General features: G+C 44.0%; 2 protein-coding genes across 6 annotated transcripts; one reads left to right on the forward strand and one right to left on the reverse strand.

Moving 5' to 3' along the window:
- Nucleotides 1-574: 574 nt before the first annotated feature.
- Nucleotides 575-11,866, reverse strand: LOC105274547 (AN1-type zinc finger protein 5). 5 transcript variants are annotated; one of them, XM_011330777.3, is made up of 5 exons: nt 11,363-11,866; nt 4,831-5,342; nt 4,755-4,757; nt 3,845-4,016; nt 575-3,662 (listed from the first exon to the last, which is right to left on the reverse strand). In XM_011330777.3, exons 2-5 carry the CDS (start codon nt 5,113-5,115, stop codon nt 3,514-3,516), a joined length of 609 nt encoding a protein of 202 aa, XP_011329079.1. In that variant the 5' UTR covers nt 5,116-5,342; nt 11,363-11,866; the 3' UTR covers nt 575-3,513. The 5 variants fall into 5 exon arrangements, with proteins under 5 accessions (XP_011329079.1, XP_011329081.1, XP_011329080.1 ...); XM_011330779.3 differs by lacking the exon at nt 11,363-11,866 and adding an exon at nt 11,043-11,317; XM_011330778.3 differs by lacking the exon at nt 11,363-11,866 and adding an exon at nt 6,289-6,761.
- A 1,578-nt stretch (nt 11,867-13,444) lies between these two features.
- LOC105274538 (murinoglobulin-1) lies at nt 13,445-22,998 on the forward strand. The gene is made up of 25 exons (XM_011330766.3): nt 13,445-13,724; nt 13,857-14,032; nt 15,060-15,301; nt 15,384-15,500; nt 15,610-15,776; nt 15,847-15,955; nt 16,170-16,403; nt 16,496-16,738; nt 16,853-17,184; nt 17,258-17,616; nt 17,782-17,939; nt 18,035-18,164; nt 18,235-18,394; nt 18,516-18,744; nt 18,809-19,014; nt 19,098-19,447; nt 19,532-19,776; nt 19,876-20,130; nt 20,198-20,590; nt 20,758-20,992; nt 21,145-21,317; nt 21,415-21,634; nt 21,756-22,097; nt 22,179-22,403; nt 22,495-22,998. The coding sequence occupies exons 1-25, from the start codon at nt 13,639-13,641 to the stop codon at nt 22,686-22,688; spliced, it is 5,580 nt and encodes a 1,859-aa protein (XP_011329068.2). The 5' UTR covers nt 13,445-13,638; the 3' UTR covers nt 22,689-22,998.
- Nucleotides 22,999-23,030: the final 32 nt, after the last annotated feature.

Raw genomic sequence — 23,030 nt, forward strand, 5'->3', positions numbered from 1 at the left:
TCTGATGACTACGCTCGACGAAAAGGTAAAATTTCGGTTGGAATGAGGCATTATCAAGCCCAGCTTGATAAAAGATAACCGTTTATTGCAGCAATTTTCATTACAGAGAAAATAAAGTCGCACCTCGTTCGAACGTCCGGGAAATGTCTTTTGTACAACGGCTACAATATAACTCGGAGAGAGAGAGGTGCATATAGTTTGAATATCTCTATAATAAAGTATAGTCGAGAGAACACACAAAAACGATTGCCGGCTTTCATTAGGGGGTAGCGATGCATTTATATATAGAGATATATCTTTTTTAAATATATATAAATATAGTCCACTATAATTATAAAGGTCTTGAGAATCGTTTCTTAAAAAGTTTCGTAGACGCTAGGAAGAAGAGGAAAAGACGAGAGAAAAAACGTGATGACGACTGCGTGTGAAGGGTACGAGGGAGAGGAAAAACAGGAGGGGGAGGGGGGGAGGGCTTTACTTGTCTTCGAGAAGGCATACACTTTGCTTCGCGTATACGTAAAACCTAAAATGTCTAAAGCATTTCAAAGGATGGTAATTGTAATCATATAATATATTAAAGTTGATGTTACTTTTTTAATAGCTTAAATGTACTAATATCAATCAGTAATAATTACAAGCATCGTGTTACGTCCTTATATAGTCAGCCGAGTACGATCATCGATAATCTTTTTGTCAATCTCTCTCTCTCTCTCTCTTTCTCGCGCATCATTCGCACATTCACAATCACACAGCAGACACACATCTTTCAGTCATTTCCGTTCCTGCACGCACACTCCTCCACCTCGCTTTCACGCATTCTTTCAGTCATTCTCTTTCATTCTTTCAATCATTCTTTTTTCCTCCTGTCGTTCTTCAGTCGCTCTCGCTAGGCAAGATTATTCCGATATTGCGGTACACGTTAGAAAAATATGCTATGCCTAAAATAGGATGAAGGCCTGAAGGCAACCATTCCATCGATATTACTGATAATCAGAGTGTGTGTGTATGGGTGTGTGTATGTTGTATCTGTGTGTGCCTGTGTGTGCACGCGCGTTTTCTTCTCCTATATACGATTCTGATTTCTCTCGTCAGCGTTCCTAAAAGTGCAGTCGAAAAGAAAGAAAGAAAGAAAGATAACAGATTGATTGGCAACAATGATCTTGATTGACAAGATGTATTGTATATATTGTCTATAAAGTCAACGCATAGTCGTCCCGTGAACATTGTGGAGAATGGTATTCGAGCGAATTATTATCGCGATTTCATCGAAAAGTAAGATTTTTCGACAGTCTTAATTTCTAGGTATCGTTACATATTCGCACGTTTCCACGAAAAATTTAAATTTGCAACGTCGCGCATTCGCACACAGATAAAATCCTTTTTCTTTTTTAGATGGAATTCTTTTGACGATGACACGCGAAATATATGGAAAATCGATCCAAGTGGTTTCCCGTTTATTTCTCCTTCTCTCGTTTTTATCATTAAAGGAAGAGTATCGGCTTGATAAACCTTGCGATTACATTCAACAAAACGCCTTGTATTTATCGAAAATAAGAGTCCTCTGTGTCTCACATACATCTCTTCGAAATAACGTAAAAGGTCTTGGTGTGAATAACGGGAGTAACGCGAATATTCTTCTATTTTACACAGAATAAGTCTTAATTACAAAAAACCAAGGAATAAAAGAACGGCAGCACAATCGAAATTAACAGCGCCTTGTCCGAGGATTATGATAAAGAAAAGACAACTACGTTACTTTGTTTACTTTACACGAAATCGGCAAGTCGCAGTATATATTTTCCGTTCCGTTCGTTTCTTTGTCTTCCAAATTTAACTTATAAAGCTCTCCAGGAATTGACCTATATACGTGGAGCATATGATTCGCGGCACTTTGCCGCCTCCCCACTCTCGTCACGTTTGGTTTTACAAGAATACAGCAAAGCTGGACAGCTATAGCACCGCTTTCATGCTATAACTTTACAAATGTGTACATCTACATACAGACGAGAGAGAGAAAAGAAAAGAAAAAACAAACAAAAAAGAAAAGAAAAGAAAGATACGCTCGGCACGAGTTACGAGCGCGGAGAAGAGACATCGGCCAAAAGTATATACGTGAAATTGTAACATCGATCAGTGCGGTATTATCGTTTGCACGGCTTCAGTGGTTTCGAGTTTCGCACTTTACAATCGCTAATATTTGTTGTCTTGTTCGTCGTTCACATATAATGCCCGGCCTCTCTAGACATTTTATTAATCGTTTAACTCTTACATTATTGCGCTGCTATGCAGCACCGGAATACCTCGCGCAGCTATCCTACAAAACTCGCAAAACAAGCAAAAGTAATGGGAAAGAAAGAAAGAAAGAAAAAAAGAATGAAAAGGAAAAAAGAACGAGTAAATTAATCAATTAATCGAGGGGGTTTCAACTATTAACAATTCGTTTGTATATCCATAAGTTTGTATATGCATAAGAGAAACCGAAAAATCCGTTAAAGAAGGGTTTCATTAACAAAACCTAGATTTGCGGCCATAGTGTAAATAATTATTTGCGATATAGGTTGAAACATATTTAATGAGTAATAATTGCTGGTTATATTCACGTGAAATTGGACATAAACACACAGTACTACTTATACTCCATTGCATTATTTATGAATCAATAGAGACTAATGTACTTAGTAATTATTAGACTAATTATTAACATAAAATTGTGATCACCCATCAACGTCAGCCATTACCTAAAGCAACATTCTCCCTACTTTTTTTATTTTTCTTTCATATATATATATAAACGAAACAGTGTAATGTATAAAATTTCTCGAATAAATCAAAACTTTTGGAGAGAGACGTTTCTGGACTGACTGACCGCACCAAGAGCTCTGCCTTCGCGTAAAACGAGCTTTGCACACTTTCGCATTTAAATTTTCCATTTAAGTAAATTAATAAACGTATAATATAGAATAGTTATAAACCGTAGTAATTATCATGATAATAATAGGTAATAATAGTAGTAAGCTGGCAGCAGTTAGTAACCAGGTATATTCTCAATTAAAATTCTCTCGCTAGGTGACAATCTGAAACTTACAATGGCACTGGCATCCAATTGTGTGAATCATTCACTCGTGTACGCATACACACACACATTCTATTTTGCGATCTTTCGTTTTTATTTGTTCTAATATTCGCTCCTTCTTTCAATTTTTCCTTTCACTCTCGCTCTCCCTTCCTCCTCCCCCCTGCCCCACCCTCTCGCTCGCACACGCTCTTTCTTGGCAGCTGTAAAACAACATTTTGCTGCCCTTCTTGCGGACTCGCTCTCACATTCATTCGCTCTCTCTCTCTCTCTCGTTCTACCTTGCACTCTCGGCCTTGCACGCTCGCTCGTTTCACCCCCTCAACGTGCGAATCAGCTGCCAGATAATTTATCTCGTTTTCTTCGTGCTTTTTTTTGTATATTCTGTTTGTTTATATAGTTATAATAACCATTTTCCCAACGACTACACACTAAATAGTTCAAATTTTTTGCACTTTTTCACCAACAACAACTGGATTGTTGCGCCGAATTTCTTGAGCGCCCATTTCTTTGTAATCGAATTTGCAATCGTGTTTGTCACTGTACCGATGCACAGCGCAAAACAGTCCTCCACAACGGCACTCGAAACCTGAAAAAAAGAAAACATTCATCATTGTCAGAGGAACTTGTAAACCACGAAGACGACTTTTAAACCGTATGTAAACTATGTGATAACATGGACATATATATGTGTGCGCGCGCGCGCGCGCGTGTGTGTGTGTGTGGACACCTAAATATATATACTGGATATAGGTCTGCATGCGCACTTACCGGTCAAACCAACTTTTTTGCGACATACGGCACAACGATTTTTCTTCTTCTTAGATTCTTTATCAGTCTCTTTGCCATCGAAGGAGTCATCTACGTCACCGCTACTCGCTGATGATCCTTCAGCTACTGCGCTGCTTACACCTACGTCGCTCTCCTGGTCTTCTCTGTTTACCTGATACACAAAAGTATAGTACACACCATAAGTACAGTATGGAAATAACTATGCTATATATTTGTTTCACATTGCAGTAATTTCTTAAATTTCCTTAAATAATAATATTTAAAGAAATATATTTAAATAGTAATCTCTTTAAACACATCATTTCACAATTTATTAAAACGATCATCACAGGTAAAAGATATATAATGGATGCGACACAAAAGACACAAATGCTCTCTTATTTTCAATAATTAATGGAATATGATTGCGTTTTAATGTCAGTTAAATAGTTGAATAGTCGATTTAAGAGAATTCGATGTGGCATTATTTATATTATATTATAAAAACTTATATTATAAAAAGCGACGAAATGATATATCGTACAATAAATGTTTATCATAAATTTATGAAAAGTAACAGTTTCGATATAATCAGACGTGTTGCATCATTTCCTTCTTGAGGCACACGCTGATAATTTGTTTCAGCAAGAAGCACATAACCTACTCTAGCTTGAATAAACTGTAATAAACTGTAACTGTGTTTCTCTCAACGCTCCATCGAGTAAAGAAAACTGCTTTTTGAGAGAAGAAAAAAATAATATCTCAAAATGTTAATTATATTGAGAGGAGTTTTTGAAATTGCAATAAAATTCAATACTTTTTCCTTACTCTTCTCAAGATTATAGTTTATAGATTAAAAACAATTTGATGTATACGACCTTGTGGGTTCAGCACAGCTTATAAGCGCTACCTTCTGCAAATTAATCGAAAGAACAAAGATATTACATTTGTGCGGAACAACTACAGAAAGACACTGAGACACTTACTTCTTTGGGGTTGGGCAGATCTGACGTCGATTGAGGTATGGTAGGAATGGTAGGTTGAGCTGTCGTTCCCGTAGCTGCTGGGCTACCAAAACTGCCTTGCAACGTACCCGCGTTGCTAGGAACAGTTTGTGAGGTTGGTACGGTGGCAGCTGATACTGGAGGTTGTTGCTTCTTTTTTAGATTTTCCTTATAGCAGAGAGAACAAAGCCCATCCGTCGCTGGCGAGCCGTAGAATCCACAGCCGCTGCGGCACAGGGCTTGCATAGGATTGGATTCTCGTTCCATAACTCTTGTCTTTCAGTGTCACTCGTCGTTAATCGAGGAAACTTTATCCTAGTTGCGATCACTGCCTCGTGTATGCTGTGCGTGTGTACGTGTACGTGTGTGTGTTTGTTGTATGTGTGAGAAACAGTGGAAATTCGCAGTCAGCTTGGTGCAAGATAACTAGGTGTCCTTTGCCACAACTCTCTTCCCGATTGCTCCTCTACAACCTTGTGTCACCATGTAATCACCTGTCACAAGTAAGTCATGTAATTAATACTGTGAAATAAAAGGCGAAGCACTAATTATTGTGAGAAACATTTCACTTGTACGACAGCCAATTTAAATAGACACTAAATTTGCCCCAACATTTTTACCATTGTATTCCAAAATGGCTAATTCTCAATGTGATCCATGTATATGCATAGAGAATGCTCTTTTATACACACTGAATGTATTGTAATACATCAAGAAAGGAAATGACAAGCCATATGAGATCACTCACAAGGAGAGAGAGGGAGAGGGAGAGAGAAATAACACTGCATATGACAAAATTGAAACTCGCAATTTTACTCGTGATAATAATTCAGTCACAAAATATTTCTCGAATCATCAATTTGTTTCATGAGAGGGCCATGTCACAAATTATGTTACAAATCTACGCATCCTCATACATTCTCTCATATAAAACCCACTTGGAAACACAATTGAAAAAAAAAGGTTTTTTGAATCTTCAGTCCCGATGTAAGAGGCGCCAGATAACATCATATAAAATAGCTTATATCGTGCTTTTTATGCCGTGCAGCATCAAGATACAAACATTTTCTGGTTTGAAACGTACTTTCTCTCTCTATCTCGTGTGTGGACACGTCGGGGCAATAATCGAATTTTTAACCAAATGACACAACATTGAAAAAAAGGGAAAACGATCTTTTCAAACTCTGACGGGGACGATAGATAAGGAAAGAGAGAGAGAGAGGGGGGAGAGAAAGAGGGAGAGAGCGAGGGAGGGAGGGAGAGAAAGAAAGAGATCAGAAAGGAGAGAGGGAAAAAGAGATTTGTCAGGAGAGAGTGAGAGGAGGAGAGAAATAATTCCTAGGAATTTTTCCTACGTCATCTTGGCGATCCGATTTTTGTTCCGCCACGCGATAACCCAACGGGAGAGGCGTGATCGCGCAGGGCGGCGATGTTACTCACTTTCCAGCAGGCAGCAGTGTCGCAACCGATGCACAACACGGAACGGAAATTTGTGCGAGGCATTTAAGTACCAGCAGCACCGTATCTTTATCGCGACACGCCAACACTACGCGCACAATAGGCCCGTCGAGAGGTTCGCTCTTGTCTCTGTCTTCCGTCGTGGTGGTGTGACTCGTTCTCGTTTTATTATAATCTCTCACGGCGCACTTCGCGCGGCACGCGAAACGCGACGGAAACCAGTCCTGGCTTCGTGTCCCGTCGCATGCGTCTGTTCAGCGAACGGTGAACGGACCGTGAACAGAGCTCCGAAGCAGGACTGCGTACACTCGTGACTCCCCGGCTCACCGAGCGCTCGATATTGCTTCAATTCGCGGAGCAAGGACGGAGAAGAAACAACGATAACGACGGGCGAATGTTTTCATGATGGCGATCGGCCCAGGCGCGCTGGCTTTTGGGCGGACGCGTAAGCGACGACGCGACGGCGATACCCCGCACGAGGCGACGCGGTACGACGCGACGGCGCACTAACGCATTTCGATTCCACACACGGAACTTTAACTCGATGCTCGGCGATAAATCGAGAATAATAAATCGAGAACGCAGCACACTTCCTCTCGATCATCCCACCAATTTCCAGAGTCCCCGCGGACAAATTTTCCAGCGATTCTTTCCTTCGCGATCTTTTTTTACGATCTCGGCTCGACAATTTCACCCGCTAAATCCGGCTAAAGTCCCTCCGTTCGAGTCGCGAGACTGTAAAGCGGGACAAGTCCACTTTTCGATCGCGCGATGTGTACTCGTCGTGTAGAGAGATTGAGATTACGATCGAGACAGATGCACACTTTTTCGCGTATGCAATGTCTTAAATTACCCTCGAATTATCTCATTTCAGCAACATTGTGAGAAACGTACCTCGCGCAGCCGTGATCGACCTCTCGCGTCTCTTTATATTTGTGACAAAGTCACACGCCGAGAAACTTTGTTGTTTTTCCCCGAGATAAATTTGTATTCGTTATTATCCTTTGACAAATCCGTCTGTTCGAGCTTTCACTCTATCGGGCGTTTATCAGGAAGTGGCGAAGCGTGCGCGACCTTAACGTCGATTTTAATACAGTGGGATAAAAAGATGATGACGTCAAGTAACGGAGAATAAGAGCGCGCGTACGATCGAAACTCGTTTAACGAATCAAACAAGATCCTGCCTTCGGACGTGGCGATAAGCCTGGACGATTACAACGTTTATTCGAGAAGACTCTCGTATCGATGGAACTCTGAGATTAGCAACACAGTTTGATGCCAATTGGCACTTTTGTTGCACTTTGTGTGCGAGTGCAAGTGCGCAAATGCGAACGCGAAGAAAATAGCGCAGCTGCATCAGCTGCGAATAAAGGCGCGGAAGACTCTTGTCGCTACGTCAGATTCGTGAGCTTTGTTTACTCGTCGGAGTAAACGACCTTTCGCACAATGGGCGCTAACGCTGCACGCTTATGTTCGACCTTCGCAAAGTCGTATGATCCTACTCCCACCACACGGCTCTAACGTGTATGGAGAGTACGTGAAACTCTGAAAGAGTCTGATCGAGAATGACTAATTGCGCGAAAAATTCGGGATCTATCTCGGAGAAGGCGCGCGTATAGTCACTCGCGCAGATGACGCGCACGCGGAATGACGCGGAAACGCAATGGAACAGAAGAGAATAATATCGCGTGCACGTGTGCGCGCGCATCCCGCGCGCGCGGTGTAGCGTCCCATATTTTTCGCGCACTCACGCCGATCGGGAGATGATTCATATTCATTTCGCGGCTTGAGCGTGGCCGCCATAACGCCGCGTTCGCATCCGTGATAAGCAAGGACGCGCAAGGAAGCGACACGTTCGCGCGAACCTCTCTGACGAACGAAAATCAAAAATCGGAAGGTGTTACTCTCTCAATAATAATTCCTGCCTGAAACGATGCTGGTTTTTTTTTTGAATGACCATCCCTACTTTCCGCATCTCTGGCAGCAGTGCTGACCGACCCGCGGCTGCCGTTCTCTCGGAGCCGTCGTGCATCGCGACGACGGCCTCGCCGCAGCTTTCACGCGACACAACGCGCGCGTCCACGCAAACACCGAGAGTACGTTGTCCGAAAGAGACGAGTCCCTGCGTTCGCCGCGCGACAGAACGCATTGTGCACGCACGCGTGTACCGCGTGCGCACGCGTCAGTGCCACCGCTGCGCGTAAAAATCGAGAGAGAGAGAGAGAGAGAGGCAGAATGAGAAATCAAAATAATACGCGAAACGAACGGGGCATGGTGTAACAATGATCCAACCCATTAAAAGAATCAAGAGAAATAAATGAAAGTTATGAGTGTTCTTTTGAAAACTGAGTGGGACTTGAGTGCTGACAATTCTATTAATTAAATGCCAAAGTATCAATTTACGTATTGATGACATATATCGATTGCCCATTTTATGACGTAACGATATTTTATAGTACGCGTTATCTGATACGTTACGAAGTAACTGATCGGTTTTACCGACATTGTCTAGATTACAATTAATGCACAATTAATTTTGTACAATCCGACTCTTACGGCAGACGAAGCTTGACAACTCGGAGGACGCGTGGAATAAAAAAGGAAGGAAAAGGACGCTTAAAGACACATTTGCCGTCATCCGGAACAAATCTCTTTGTATACGAGCAAGAAAACGAAAACAAGATAACAAATACGTGTAAAGGGACAAAGTAGACAGGTTTCAATTTACAACGGTCATGCAGATAGGTTAGGTTGAGAGGAGCGCACATGGTGAGGCAACTCGGATCATAAACGGCAATGTACAACATATTCGCTTGTAGATACTAATAGGAAGCATACGGGGAAAGGAGACGGAATTCATTATCGCTCGTGACGATCCGTTACGACTGGAAGAAAAAAAAGAAGAAAAAAGGAAGGATTAACGTTAACGGCAATATAAAGATGCGTCCAGAAACAAGCACGCAATAAGAGAAAGAGGAGCATTTAGTAAACTCGTCCAGTGAGTCTTCTAATCAAGCGTGTCAAAAATACAGCGACTCAAACAGGATGTTCCAAGTTTAAAGGGATGGCAAGATGGCAAAATCAATCTTATTTCATGACTCATTAAAGTATTGTATTACATTACAGCATACAGCAATTCACAAATTCAGAAATTTTCATTATTAATTATCAATGTATTGAAATATCTTGGATGAAAGATTGTATCTCTTTTTAGAGAGGTTGAGAAAAATTCGATTGAAAGCAACGGGGAAGAGTAGGTTTTATGTTTTATCTCCACTCCACTTGCTATACCAACATTGTCTAACATAAATTTTAATGTGAAATAATTTGCCGAGAGATAATACGGACGTATAGGGTACAATCTTGGAACAGGCTAACTCAACTTGGGTAAGAGTCAGGTAAAAAAATTTTGAGAACGTTACGACTTGAAAATGTTAACGAAAAGGAAAAAAGGTGATTGGTATAGACGCGTTACTCGCGTAATATATTTTTATTTACGTGACGTGACCGATTAAAAAGATGAAGCGATACGTCACATGGTTTTGCATTCAAGTACGCACAAGTATACACCGATGGTAGAAACAATTAACTCTTCAGTCTCATAATTGGTTCGTTAAGCAGATTAAAGCTCGATACATTACATTTTCGCAAATTCACGAGCTTCGAATTTTTGGACTGGAGAAGTGCATGGAATGACGACGTAGACGCTTCTTCTTCTTCTTAGTGTTTAATGGCACCCGATCCCTTTCAGGTTCGATATGGCCAATTGTAAAAGTGAGTTAAATACGAAATACGAAATAACAAGTTGAAAAAAGAACTCGGGACAATCGTGCACCTGACGACTGTCCCCTTCGGAATCGACGACGTAGACGCGAATGACTGGCGCCAGAGCGAGCGATGAGGTAAAAACGCGTAGAGGAGGAAGTGCCGCGATAGATACGAGAAATTATTCTTGATAAGACACGGCGGGAGAGGCACACGTTGCGCGCTACATTGGGAAATACGCGGCGAGAGAGTTCCGTTCACGTCTCTCGAAAGCAGCTGAAATTCGCGAATCGCGGAGGGAGGATTGTAAACAACGAAGTACGAATGCGGGACGAGAGGGAGACCTTCGGACACCTGAAGAGGAGGTACATCGATGACGAGTGTTTCACGAGGAGAATAGCCTGAACACGTGAATGCACAGTATGCGTCATAATATGAACCCGTTGCTCTCTTTCTCTCCGACATGTCGCATATCTAAATATCGACGAATAAAGATTCGTGAGAAATAAACAAGCAACGTTGACCGCTAGCATTCAACGCTTGACTGCCAACATCGAACGCATGCCACGATCGAGACGTAAATCTTGAGGAAACGATTAGCGGGACGATTGTCAAATTATCACGATTCAACGAAACGTGACGAAATCTGACGGATGAAACGTACAAAAAGTTGACTCACTCGAAGAATCGAGTAACGGACGGACAGGCATTTACGACGTCCAGTATACGTTTAGCCGAGTCTGGTCGCGGAGCGCTGGCATCGTGCAGTGCCCAATAGTGAAAAAGAGAGACGACGATGAGAACGAGAAGGAGAAGGAGGAGGAAAAGGAGCGAGACAGAGAGGCAAAAAGTGAGCGAGGAAAGGGACGCGAGAAAGAAAGAGAGGTTTAGGCACATACGCATGCAAAGAGCACAGAGGGACGGATGCACGGCGGTAGACGGAGACATGGCTTCCATCCTTGAATACGCACTTGCTCGCGAATTGCGTCGTTCCTTTGTCCGTCTTTCCGTCTCTCGGCGGCGTTTCAACGTTGTCGACGTTGGCGTGCCGCGGAAACGGCGCAAGGGACCCCGCGACTCGCGTCGACCGATCGCGGAGGCACGACGAACGTACGCGCACGGGAGCATACGAGTGAAACGGAGCTCACGCTCGCGACCGGAGCTACGTATTACCCGAGCCGAGGAGAGGAGAGTCCGAGTCCTCTCACGGCTATTCCGACCGAAAATAGTCGCGGCGGTCGGGGTAGAACGAGCGCGGGGTAAAGAGCGCGCATAAGATTGCGACACTTACCGAAGGCTGTTGCGGTGTAGCAGGGCGCAATATGTCAGCTGACTTGACGTGCGACCGATCCCAATCCTGCGTCAGTATTCCACATAATTCTCAGCGGAACATTCGGTCACCTAACTCGCAAATGTATCCGCTTCGCGGAACTGCTCGATTCGCGTTTCACACTGTTTCACAATCCGCGCGATCGAGAAAAGGTGAGAGAGAGAGAGAGAGAGACACACGCAGAAGGGGGAATAAGGAGGGTGAGGAAGAGAGAGAGACAGAAGCAACTACGCGACTATTACGACAAACACGAAGGTGCGATGACAACGAGACTGCAACAACGGCGACGGTGATCGCGTTACGGGGAGATAACCATTCGCTTCACCCCCAACTCTCTCGATCACGACGAACCGAACCACCAAAGTCGCGAGCACGGGAACGAATACTGCTGATGACTCGTGTAAAGTTAGATCTCCTTTGCTCTTTCCTCCCCCCCCCCACCATCGCCCTTCAGCCGAGCATAGCACTCGGTGCCGTACACGGACGAACGCCCACGAATCTGCCCGAGCGGCGACGCGGATTGGGTGGATCATAGAGGGGAGAATCAGAAAGCGCGAGTGCGTGAAATGACGTACATCCGGCATCATTAATGCTTTTCACCATGAATGAAAAGTAACTAGAGATAGTGTAGTCTGAAACTTCAAATGAGGTCGGTAAAGAGGCTCGTCAGATACGCCATATTGATACGTTGTAATGCGCCAAGTTTGAATCGATTAATCTTTCCTGCTTTTTTCTCTTCCTTTTTTTTCACGCAGACGATTCTACTAACGTTAATGGCGTCTTTATGCGAACGATGCGATATACGGACATTGGTGCAGCGAATAAAAATGGATAACACATTACCATCCACGCTTGTCTCGTCACGAGTCGTAGCTTCTTTTTTCGGTTGCAATATTCTCCGAGAGGGCGTTAGTGTACAGAGAATTCCTCGGATTTTTAACGTGAGATCATGTCGGTCAAGTAGGACAGGAGGTGTCTTTTTAGCATTTACGACTTATCGACGCAGCAGCATATGAAATCGAATAAATCGACTTTTGATATGAGCGACGATCAATGATGCAGAACGGCACGGTTAGTTTACATAAACACATATGAATAAATGTGCATACATAATGCGTGAATAATACGATAATACATTGAGATATAGTTGATGCGTCAAGGCAGTCGCGATGCGAAATGTATGTATATCGCACAAATCTCGATTTAATATGTTTTACGAATTCCATTCGATATATATTCCGAGAAGCGCAATATTCGTTTCAGCAGACAAAAGTTGACTCGCTCGACTTTCTTTACTAAAAATCACGAAATTACGTGAAACCGCGGAACGTGTATAATAATTTCGTCCCAGTAACTTCCGCCTTGTTTCTCGATTGAAATGAGAAGTGGAGAATTATATATAAACACGTAGACGATAACCCGTGGCATTCATCTCGATGATACGGGGGTCATCGGAGTTACGAGAATTCTACGCTGAATAGTTGTCATCGGGAAAAACTAATAATAAAACACTGGCGGGCCAACAAGTTGATCCATTTGCACGATACGTGCAGACTTTACGATCTATGATCATGATGTACGTCAAAAAATGGTCCCAAAGGTGGAGTAAAGGTATCTGGAGGTATCATCAGAGGCATTTCTCATGACGCTTGTACGATAATCGATTGGGTTCTTTACCAAGAATTGCAAAGAATTTCTTCTTTGCAAGATGGAACATTGCAAAATAATAACGTTCTGTTAAATAATAGGAAGAGAGGACCGATGCGGAATAAACGGAAGAGGTAAATGGAATACAGACTAAATAAGGTACGAGAGTGAAGGAGCGAAAAAGAAATGACGAAATACCGACAACGTACTGTAGAGGAACGATTTCCCGGAAGAGAAACAACGTAGAACTGACGACGTAGAAAAGATCGAGCATGGCACGATAAACCCGACGCGCGCAACGCGGTACTTCTCGCGATTTATCCGCGCCCCGTGTAACCCTCTCCTCCTTATGCGGACTCGAGCGATTAATAATAAGAGCAACCGGTAGGAATATCGAGCTTTCAGTCCGCCCGCAACCTCTGTCGACTGTTGCTCTCTCCTGTTGGGCGATAAACATTTTTTTCCAAGGGGCTGTTTTGCGCGGAGCCTCGAGAGTGCGTTTCTCGGTGGTATGCTCGCGACAATCGGCTGAGGACCACTCAACTTTTTTTCCATCAAATTACACCGTCGAATTAGACAGAGACTAAGCGATGGCTAAGCTAATCGTACACTGCGTATTGTTCTACCTTTTTTACGCGTGTCTTGGACCCTGCGAAGGCGGTGCATCTGTTAATCGGTAAAGACCACACGTCGCACGCTCGTCGCATACGTATGCCCGAGTTGTCCTTCTTCGGAGCATTTAGCGTCCCGCATTTATAGTGTCGTTCGTTCCCCCTGAGACTAAGAAGATGATTCTCGTTCTTTTCAGAGGATACGTATTCATCGCGCCGAGGAGATTACTGGCTGGCGAGACCGAAAACGGCTGCTTGTCGCTGCACAATCTCGAACCGCCGGCGCATGTTCTTCTGGAGCTACTGTCCCCGTCAACGGGTACGAGCGCGGAGGATGAGGTACTGGCCAGTGCCAACAGGATCGTCAGAACAGGCAAGCGCTTTTCACTTGATCCGATACGACCCTTTAATTGCAACGGCCAATACCGATAGTTTCGCTTTATCGCAATGGACATGTGATAGCGTGATACATGTCGTAATGGTATCGCGATACATATGTTCTTCAAGAAAATTGTCAAATTGTTTTCGGAGAAAGGGTTGAGATGCGGGAAATTGTTTCTTCATCATTCTTCATTTTCCTGATTCCTGATTCGGTTACGCTCACTACGACCGGGCGTATTGTCGCGCGCACGCGACGCAACAATGATCCGTAGTTGAAGCTGTAGTTGAATTAGTCTCACAGAGTGGTACGTTCGCGCTATCGAGCTATCCCGACGATGGGATAGCAGACGGAAGTGATACTTTGAGGTCCACCTTTAAGTGAAAGAGTACCTTCAAATGGTGACAGAGAACCGATAAACATGTTGACGTGGAAATTTACGAGAGATTTCGCTTCCAGATCGAAAGATGCTAGCTACGCCGTTGGATCGGACCCTGTCTCTCTTCTCTCCTCCCTTGCTTCGGCTCGAATCGGACGCTTTAAACAAATCGTAAATTGAAATTGTCGTCGCTTCCTGCGGGGGGAGCTAAATGAACAGAGAGATTCACTCTCCGAAGGGGAAATAACTAATCGGTTAGATCACATGGGAAACCCATGTGCATTGTTATGCACGAGCTATAAACAACAAGTACGGCTCGATCGAGAGATCCAATTCGTCTCATACGTACGCCGACCGACACAGCCGTTCATTAAAATTGATCAATCAATCAATCGAGAATGCGGATAACAAATCTCAAACGAAATAAATTACTGGATGAAGATGCAATGCGATTCCAGTGATTCATTCTCCAAGTATAGAAATCTATTTTTCGGATAATAAATCTTACTTTCTTTCTCGATTTATCTTATTCTGTTTTTACAGCAAGATTGTTGTCAGTCGTCTAGATTTTAAAATTAGATTATATTCAGTAGAGATTCAGTCTATGAGTATAAGTAAACGTTACAGCTTGTTCTTTTGCAGCAATAGAAACGTGCCTGGAACTGGCGGTACCCTATACGAAATATTTCAACGGGCGATTACGATTGAAGATAAAATTCGATAAGTATCCCGATTACGTCGTGGAGACGGAGAAAGAAGTCTACATCGAGCATGATTCTATAATCACGTTCGTGGAAACGGATAAGCCTGTTTACAAAGCAGGGCAAGATGTGAACATCAGAGTTCTCATGCTCAAGCATGACCTGAAGCCCTGGAAAAAAACGGTCCGTCACACTTATTTGGCTAAATATGCAACAAATACCGATACATTTAATAATGCCAAAGTTTTTCCTTTTCTCTTCTCAGATACCAAAGATCTGGATCGAAAATCCATCCGAAGTGCGGGTGGTACAGTGGACCAACGTCAGTACCGAGAATGGAATGGCGCAATTGAAGTTTTCTCTGTCTCCGGAGCCAAGTCCGGTAAAGTTTTGGCGCTTGTTTTGTTCTTTTCGCATGATAACATTTATCTTGTTAAATAAAGTTGATCGGAATCGGTAGCGGCAAACGACTCAAGATACTTGGTTTGCAGGGTGCCTGGAAAATTAAAGTAGAAAAGAGAAAGTCTCAACCGCAGCTGATGCATTCAACCGTATTTGAAGTGAAAAAATACGTTCTTCCGAGATTTCAAGTGACCATAACTTCACCGGGATACATTCTTGCGGATGCGGAGAATGTTACGTGGAACATTTGCGCAAAGTGAGCATTCTGTTTTGGCAAAATTTTGCCACGTGCTGTCGTTATCGCGAATATTATTATCATGTTACAGATACAGCTACGGCAAACCCGTCAAGGGTAGATTACTCCTAAAATCGACGCCGCAAATACCGACGTGGAGACGGAAGCCCAATCTCCCGGAAATACATTATGAAACGGAGGTAAACAGTTCCTACGATCTCGTCGATTTCTCATTATCCTGTTCAAACAGCGAAACGCGATAGCATATTTAATTATCTTACATAATTATATAAATAAGATAATTCAGGTCATGGAGATGAAGTCATAGAGATCAAACAGAAATAGTTCACAAATATAGTGTGCTCGTGGATTCTCTGTCCTCGTGCGATAAGCTTACGCAACTGATGGTTACAGTTGGATTCCCCGGACGGTTGCACTGAATTCGTCCTGTCGAGCGCGGTGCTCGGACTGGCTCAGTGGAAAGTGGCACCGAACAATATCGTTCTCATAGCTAACTTCACCGAGACCGGTACCGGAACAGTGGAGACGGCAATCAGTCGGACCGTGGTTGTGCATCAGGCCTTAAAATTGGAATTTCTGCCGTACACGCCGAAATATTTTAAGCTGGGTTTACCGTATCACGGAAAGGTAAAGAGAAAAGGAACTTTACAAGTGTCAGATATGCATAACACAAGTACCAGATCTGAAGGTATTTTTCACGGGTAACGTTATTGTCGCAGCTACGTGTCTCACGACACGACGATATTCCAGCACCGCACGAGAAGATTCAGCTTTGCGTGCGAGTACGCGGCAAGGACGAGTGGCTTCGCGTGGTAGTGGAGTGCCGCGACTTCGTATCTTCGTCCGACGGTTTCGTCGATTTTGTCGTGCCACCTCCTCACAAGAACATCGTCTTGCTGAGTTTCGTCGCGACCGGTGTCGATTATCCCACCAAGTACTATTCACCGGACACGCGCTGGCGAGTACGTTAGCGAGTTTTTGCGATTTTTTCCTTCGTGCATTTTGCATCGTCCGACATTCGCGCCGCCGTGCGCGGATGCTCTGTCCAGAGATTCTAACTGAAGATAAATCATTAGGTCTTTATGGATCAGCCATCGGCACATATCGACGTGAATCCTTGGTACTCGCCGTCGGACAGCTACTTGGCGGTAGCCCGAGGTTACCAACCGATCGTCTGCGGTGAAAAATATTCATTCAACGTTATGTACACGGTGTCGGCGAAAAGCAAGACCAACGAGTCCATTTCCTTTCATTACTCGATCAGCTCAAAGGAGGATCTGCTAATATACGGTCACGTGAAGCACCGGCCGACGAGAGACACAGTTTTGAATTACTCGGAATTCCGGAATTTGTTGGGTGCCATCGAGACACCGGGGAACAAGACCGATCAGGGTACCATTGTTCACAGGTAATACCTCGAGCTGAGCGTAAAGTACGAGTAATGCTGATAATTTGTCACCGCAACTTCTCGTTTTTCTCAGATTTCCCCTCAGTGTCAAGATTACTCCATCTATGGCACCGGTCTCGGAATTATTACTGTATTACGTTCGACCGGACGGCGAGATTGTCGCTACCACGTACTCGATCAAAGTCGGACACTGCTTCGAAAACAAGGTGAAGACCGCTTGGCACACGGATGCTCAGACACCTGGAACGGCCACTCAGTATCACGTGGAGGCCGCTCCGTGGTCTCTCTGCGGGATCTCGGCAGTCGACAAGTCGACTCGGTTCTTGGCAGGATCCAAAGCGAATCTGATCGACGCCGATCAAACATTTGAGCAGTTGAAGAGATTTCAGATCGAGTCCGAGCCGCATATTTGGTCGTGGACCCATTGCAAAGGTACGGAAAAAAATCCATGTGGATCCCGCGATCGACGAGACGAAATTTTCAGGAAAAATAATGGAAAAAAAATCTATTCTTATCAAGTTCCAAATTGTCACGATTCACATCAAATGATTCGTAGCACCTGGCTCGAGATGTATTTATAACGTAAATTTTTCACAGCTACGACGCAACAAGAACGAAATACCGAAGAAATCGATCATCTACCAATGCCCGCTTTCGCCCCAGACTTCTGGGACGCATGGGCGCGGAAAAGGAGAAGAAGCGTCATGTATAACGGCAGGAGTGTGAATTATGTAGACGCCATACAAGCGTTCGATGTGAGAACTTTCGGGAAATGTATATGTAAAGCCAAGAGATTGCGAGAAAGATAACTATATATTCATTGGAACCTTTTTCTGCTTTAATATTTCAGGATTTCGGAGCTATCGTGATGAGCGATTTGGTACTCGAGACACGGCCGTGCCCTCCCTTCTCCACGGTCTCGTTCAAAATGTACCAAGCTCCATTCAATTTCCAAAAGACGGATCTGTTGCAGGAAGCCGGTAAGCGTTTTCAGAAATTGAAATTATGATCTCTCGAAAGAATCTGATAAACGTACGATTGTCTTGACAGGAATTATGGCAACGGCGAAAACATTGCCCATGGCGTATCCGTTATTAAACGTGGGTCCCGAGCAGAGCTACGTAGATCAAGCACTCGATCAGCCCTCGCTTTCTGCGGATCTCAGATCCTACTTCCCTGAAACGTGGCTGTGGGAATTGGTATCAACTGGGTACGCGTACTCGGATTAAATCGAATTTTTTCCTCGACTTTGTTTCTCGATACGCAACAACCCGTCGATTTTTAAACTCATATAAACTTGGATTTTCTCTTCCTTTTTGGTTGCCCTTTAGAAAGGAAGGCAAAACGACTGTAGAGCGTACTCTGCCTCATACCATTACCGATTGGATCGGATACACCGCGTGTATCTCACCTACGCACGGCCTTGGAATAGCACCACCGACCACTATCACAGGATTCCAGCCGTTCTTCCTTGATTACAGTCTACCGTACAGCGTAAAACGTGGGGAAATGTTACGCATGAAAGTTTCCTTGTTCAATTACATGCAACACAGTCTACCGGTGAGGTTTCATAAAAATGACGACTAGTGATCAAACTAATTGAAAGGATGATCGGCATTTGTAGGTGAAGATCAAACTGGAAGACGCAACGGGGCTCGACTTGCATCTGTCGCATCCGGTAGCTTCGTTCTGCGTAGAACCTCGGAGTAGTGTGGTGCACGAGTACATTCTAAGGCCACGTGTGCTTGGTGACGTTAACATCACGGTTTCCGCCTCGATTGATTCGGATTACGCGGAACCTTGCGGCCCGGAAATACTCTTGTATACTCGGCAAGTAGTCTAACGATAACTTAAGATAATTAATTAATACTTAGGATAATTCGGTACGTCTATGACTAACGCACCTTTTCCAGGGACGTGATCGTGAAGCCAATACTTGTGTTACCGGAAGGTTTCCCCGTCGAAGCGACTAAATCGGCGTTTATCTGCCCGAAAGATTTCAGCGACGATTCCACCATTACGTGGGAACTCGATTTACCCGATGACTTAGTGCCTGAAAGCGCGAGGGCGTACGTCTCCTTGATAGGAGACATCTTGGGTCCGGCTCTCGAGAATCTGGACAATCTCGTTCGCCTGCCGATGGGTTGCGGTGAACAAAATATGATTCTCTTCGTTCCCAATATCCATGTGATTGGCTACCTGGATGCGACCGGGATTGAAAACCCGGGACTGAGAGCGAAGGCAATTAAGAATATGGAGAAAGGTACGTGTGTTTGATCTTGTCAATCTTGATCTCAATTCATGATTGAGAAAGGAAAGTTTGATCACGCATCGCTGTAACGTGCAGGATACCAGCGCGAGTTGATATACAGACATCCGAGTGGCGCGTACTCGGCGTTCGGCCCGGAAAGCTCGGATGACGACAGTTCGATTTGGCTCACCGCATTCGTGGTAAAATCTTTCGCTCAAGCGAGGAGTATGATTCACATCGACGAACGAGATCTCAAGCTCTCTGTCAAGTGGATAGTGAGAAAGCAATTGGAGAACGGATGCTTCCCTGTAATAGGCAGAGTATTTCACAAAGACATGAAGGTACTGACACGAGGTGTAAAGAAACTAGCGTAGCAGGTATACGTCTGATCCTCTCGTGCTTGAAGAATAAACAAAACTGTTCGTGCGAATTTGTCTCAGGGTGGCTTGCAAGATGACGACAATTCCTCTTCGGCGTTGACGGCCTACATACTGATCGCTCTCTTAGAATCGGGCGTACCGTTAACAGCGTCGCTCATCAACAACGCTCTGCACTGTCTGGAGAAAGGGGAAATGGAGGACGGTGGCGGTACGACGTACACGGCAGCTTTATCTACTTACGCTTTGGCGTTGTTGGAGCGCCCGAAAGCGAACGACAGCATGAAGTTGCTGATGGCTCGCGCAACGCGGAACCATGTACGTGTATCAGACGGCAGTCAGATGCGAGTTTTTGATCTTGATCAATGTCTGTTCATTCATGTAGGATCTTCTTTGGTGGGAAGACAAGCACAAACCCTCGTTAGGACTGAGCGTCGAGATGACGGCGTATGCCGTGCTGTCGCTGGTGAAATTAGGTGGCGAGGCAAACATGGTGGAGGCACTGAAAGCGGTTCGTTGGATGTCGAAGCAGCGGAACGCGGAGGGTGGTTTCACATCGACGCAGGACACCGTACTCGGTCTCGAGGCGCTCACCAAGTACGCCGCTGCGATGTCGGGCAACACCATGGACCTCTCCGTACTAGTGACCGCTGGCGAGGTAGATCAGGTGTACAGAATGCACAACGACAATCGTATGGTCCTCACGGAGATACATTTGCCCGTGATACCCACGATAGTGGAGATCTTTGCCGAAGGTGAAGGCTGCGTCTTGGTACAGGTAGTTTTATAACATCATTTCCTTTTTAACAAGAGCTTTTCTTTCTCTTCTTTTTCTTCGTTGTATTAAGTGAAGAAATAAGAGCAGACTGAGAAAAAATAATTGCTAAGAGAACATAAGGCTGTGTTTAAAAAATATACTTTTAAAGCAGAATTTCACGTTTCCAGAGCAACATGAAGTATAACGTCGCACACGCGACCGGCTCCGAAGCTTTCGATCTCTCGGTCAACGCCGCTCCCGCAACCTGGGCAGATGAATGCTCGACGCAAAAGATTACGATCTGTACACGATATAAGATGGCAGATGGAGAAAGTAATATGGCATTATTAGAAATCGGCATGATAAGCGGATACGTTCCAGATCGCACGAGCCTTTATTCCCTGTTGGAGGATGCGGCCACGAGTAAGTGCGCGGAATTATAATTATTGCGTGCAATATCGCGTCGTGATTATTATGTTAAACCCAATTGACACACTCCAATCAATTGTTTGCGTAATACCGAAGTGAAATTCTTTGCTTAAAACTTAAACTTTAAGACAACCTAATATTTGCAGAAGTGAAACGTTTCGAGGAGGATCGCGGCATCGTCACCATTTACTTCGACAAGTTGATCAATCAAAAGACTTGCATATCTTTCACGGTGACTAGGGAGAATATCGTTGACAGACTCGAGCCAGCGAATGTAAAGCTTTACGATTATTATCAACAAGAATTGACAATATCTAGTGTAAGTTTACGACATTCAGCATAAAATAAGAATATATTATTTCGCGATCGCTGTGATTATACATACATTATGACACTCAAGTCTCACGTTTTTTCAGAGTTATAGCTTTGCGCCGACTTGCAGTAGTGCCACTCCGATTGAAGAAGTTGAGATTCCTAATCCGGTGCCGGTAGAGGTACCGGTAGAGGTACCGGTGCAAGAATTGGAAAAGCATACCACGAAGAATACGAAAAAAGACGAGGTTGTCGAAAAAACAGCCAAGAGTGACGGCGTCGAGGGAATTCCGAACACTCAAAATGAAACTGTAGAGCAATCAGGTATTTGCTATTCGGGATTCAGTTCAGGCCAGCCTCGACTGACGCCAGAAATCAACAAGATGAACATCTTACATTTTTAACAATCATTCATTTTCTTGCCATTTTGTCAATTCAATTTTAGTGTCGCAGCGAGAAACTGGTAGCGGCCAACTGCCGGACGAGCCGGATATTAATCTGAACCCCGTGTTTGATAAGCTTGGACCGCCTAACGTGGATCTCGAAGATGTGGCAACATCTTTATCTTTCGCTTTCAACAGACGGGACCAAGAAAGCGATTTTAGCGGAAATCCTCTTTTTATCGTGGTTGATCACGAATTGGCGACTCCTGACGGCATCGAAGGACCCGCGTTGACTTACGTGAAACCCGATACCGTAATCTTTAACGATCCGCGATTAAACATCACCGATCAAAGTAGTCAGGAGATGGAAGAAGACATGAGCAACGTGCCATTACAAACACCATGTACGTAATAAGTTTAAGCGAATGATACGTGTGAAACGATAAATTTCCAGGTCGCTTTGATTAACGTTTCCATTATTTCAGTCCCTCTTGGCTCGAATGAATCTTGCCCTGTATGCGCCGACGAATTGCCATCAGACATCAACGATATCTATTGCTCTGCCAATGGTGTCGTAAAAGCCGCGATCAGACGATTGCGGAAAGCAAGGCTCCTGTTAGACGTGCAACCGTCGCACCAAATTAAACGTCTCCGTTCAACGATCGCGTTCGTCTTAAATCCCAATTGTTCCTGCCCACCTTTAGACAATCGTAAGTACACGATTACAACACGCGTATAAATAAAAACGATTTCATGTACACGTATATTAACGTTATTAACGATTGAAAATTTCTGTTTTAGCTGGAAGTCTGGCATTGCTGATGCACTTTGGAAACAGCGAGTTTCCGCAATTCTCGCACAATCGCCACGTTATGACGAGTTTCAGACACGTTCTAGATGAGTCGGATTCAATATACGGATTAGCACCGGTCGGTGGTGTTCCACGTGAAATAATGGACGCTCGGGCGACGTGTGCGAGTCAACGTGTGCGATAACGCATCTCTCAAACATATTTTACCCCTTCCCAAGGTGGATTGATCCTCAATCGATAAAATAATCTAACTCCTTTCAGACATATGAAGACATATTTTTAAATATACATATGTGCGCGTACTTGAAATAGAATAAAACCCATATCTATAGGTCGACTGTGAATTTCGACTGATTTTGACAAGAAATTTGTCTATTTGTTACTATTTGATCCATTTATTTTAAGACATTTTGTATATATAATAATTTGACGGTAAACAGATTTCGTACAGGGTATTCTAGACAATCTCGTATAAAATACGTTTTGAGTTCTCATCACGAATCTCCTTTCTCTGCCTTGCAACTTT

The sequence above is a fragment of the Ooceraea biroi genome, chromosome 11 (genome assembly GCF_003672135.1).
Source record: "Ooceraea biroi isolate clonal line C1 chromosome 11, Obir_v5.4, whole genome shotgun sequence".
Taxonomy (NCBI): domain Eukaryota; kingdom Metazoa; phylum Arthropoda; class Insecta; order Hymenoptera; family Formicidae; genus Ooceraea; species Ooceraea biroi.

Excerpts from the sequence above, each read along its gene's own strand:
- LOC105274547 (XM_011330777.3), bottom strand. The coding sequence starts at position 5,115 with ATGGAACGAGAATCCAATCCTATGCAAGCCCTGTGCCGCAGCGGCTGT. Across the intron at positions 3,663-3,844 it reads CAAAAAAGTTGGTTTGACCG|GTTTCGAGTGCCGTTGTGGA; the intron begins GTAAGTGCGCAT and ends TCTTTTTTTCAG.
- LOC105274538 (XM_011330766.3), top strand. The coding sequence starts at position 13,639 with ATGGCTAAGCTAATCGTACACTGCGTATTGTTCTACCTTTTTTACGCG. Across the intron at positions 17,940-18,034 it reads ACGCCATACAAGCGTTCGAT|GATTTCGGAGCTATCGTGAT; the intron begins GTGAGAACTTTC and ends TTAATATTTCAG. Across the intron at positions 18,395-18,515 it reads TGGGAATTGGTATCAACTGG|AAAGGAAGGCAAAACGACTG; the intron begins GTACGCGTACTC and ends GTTGCCCTTTAG.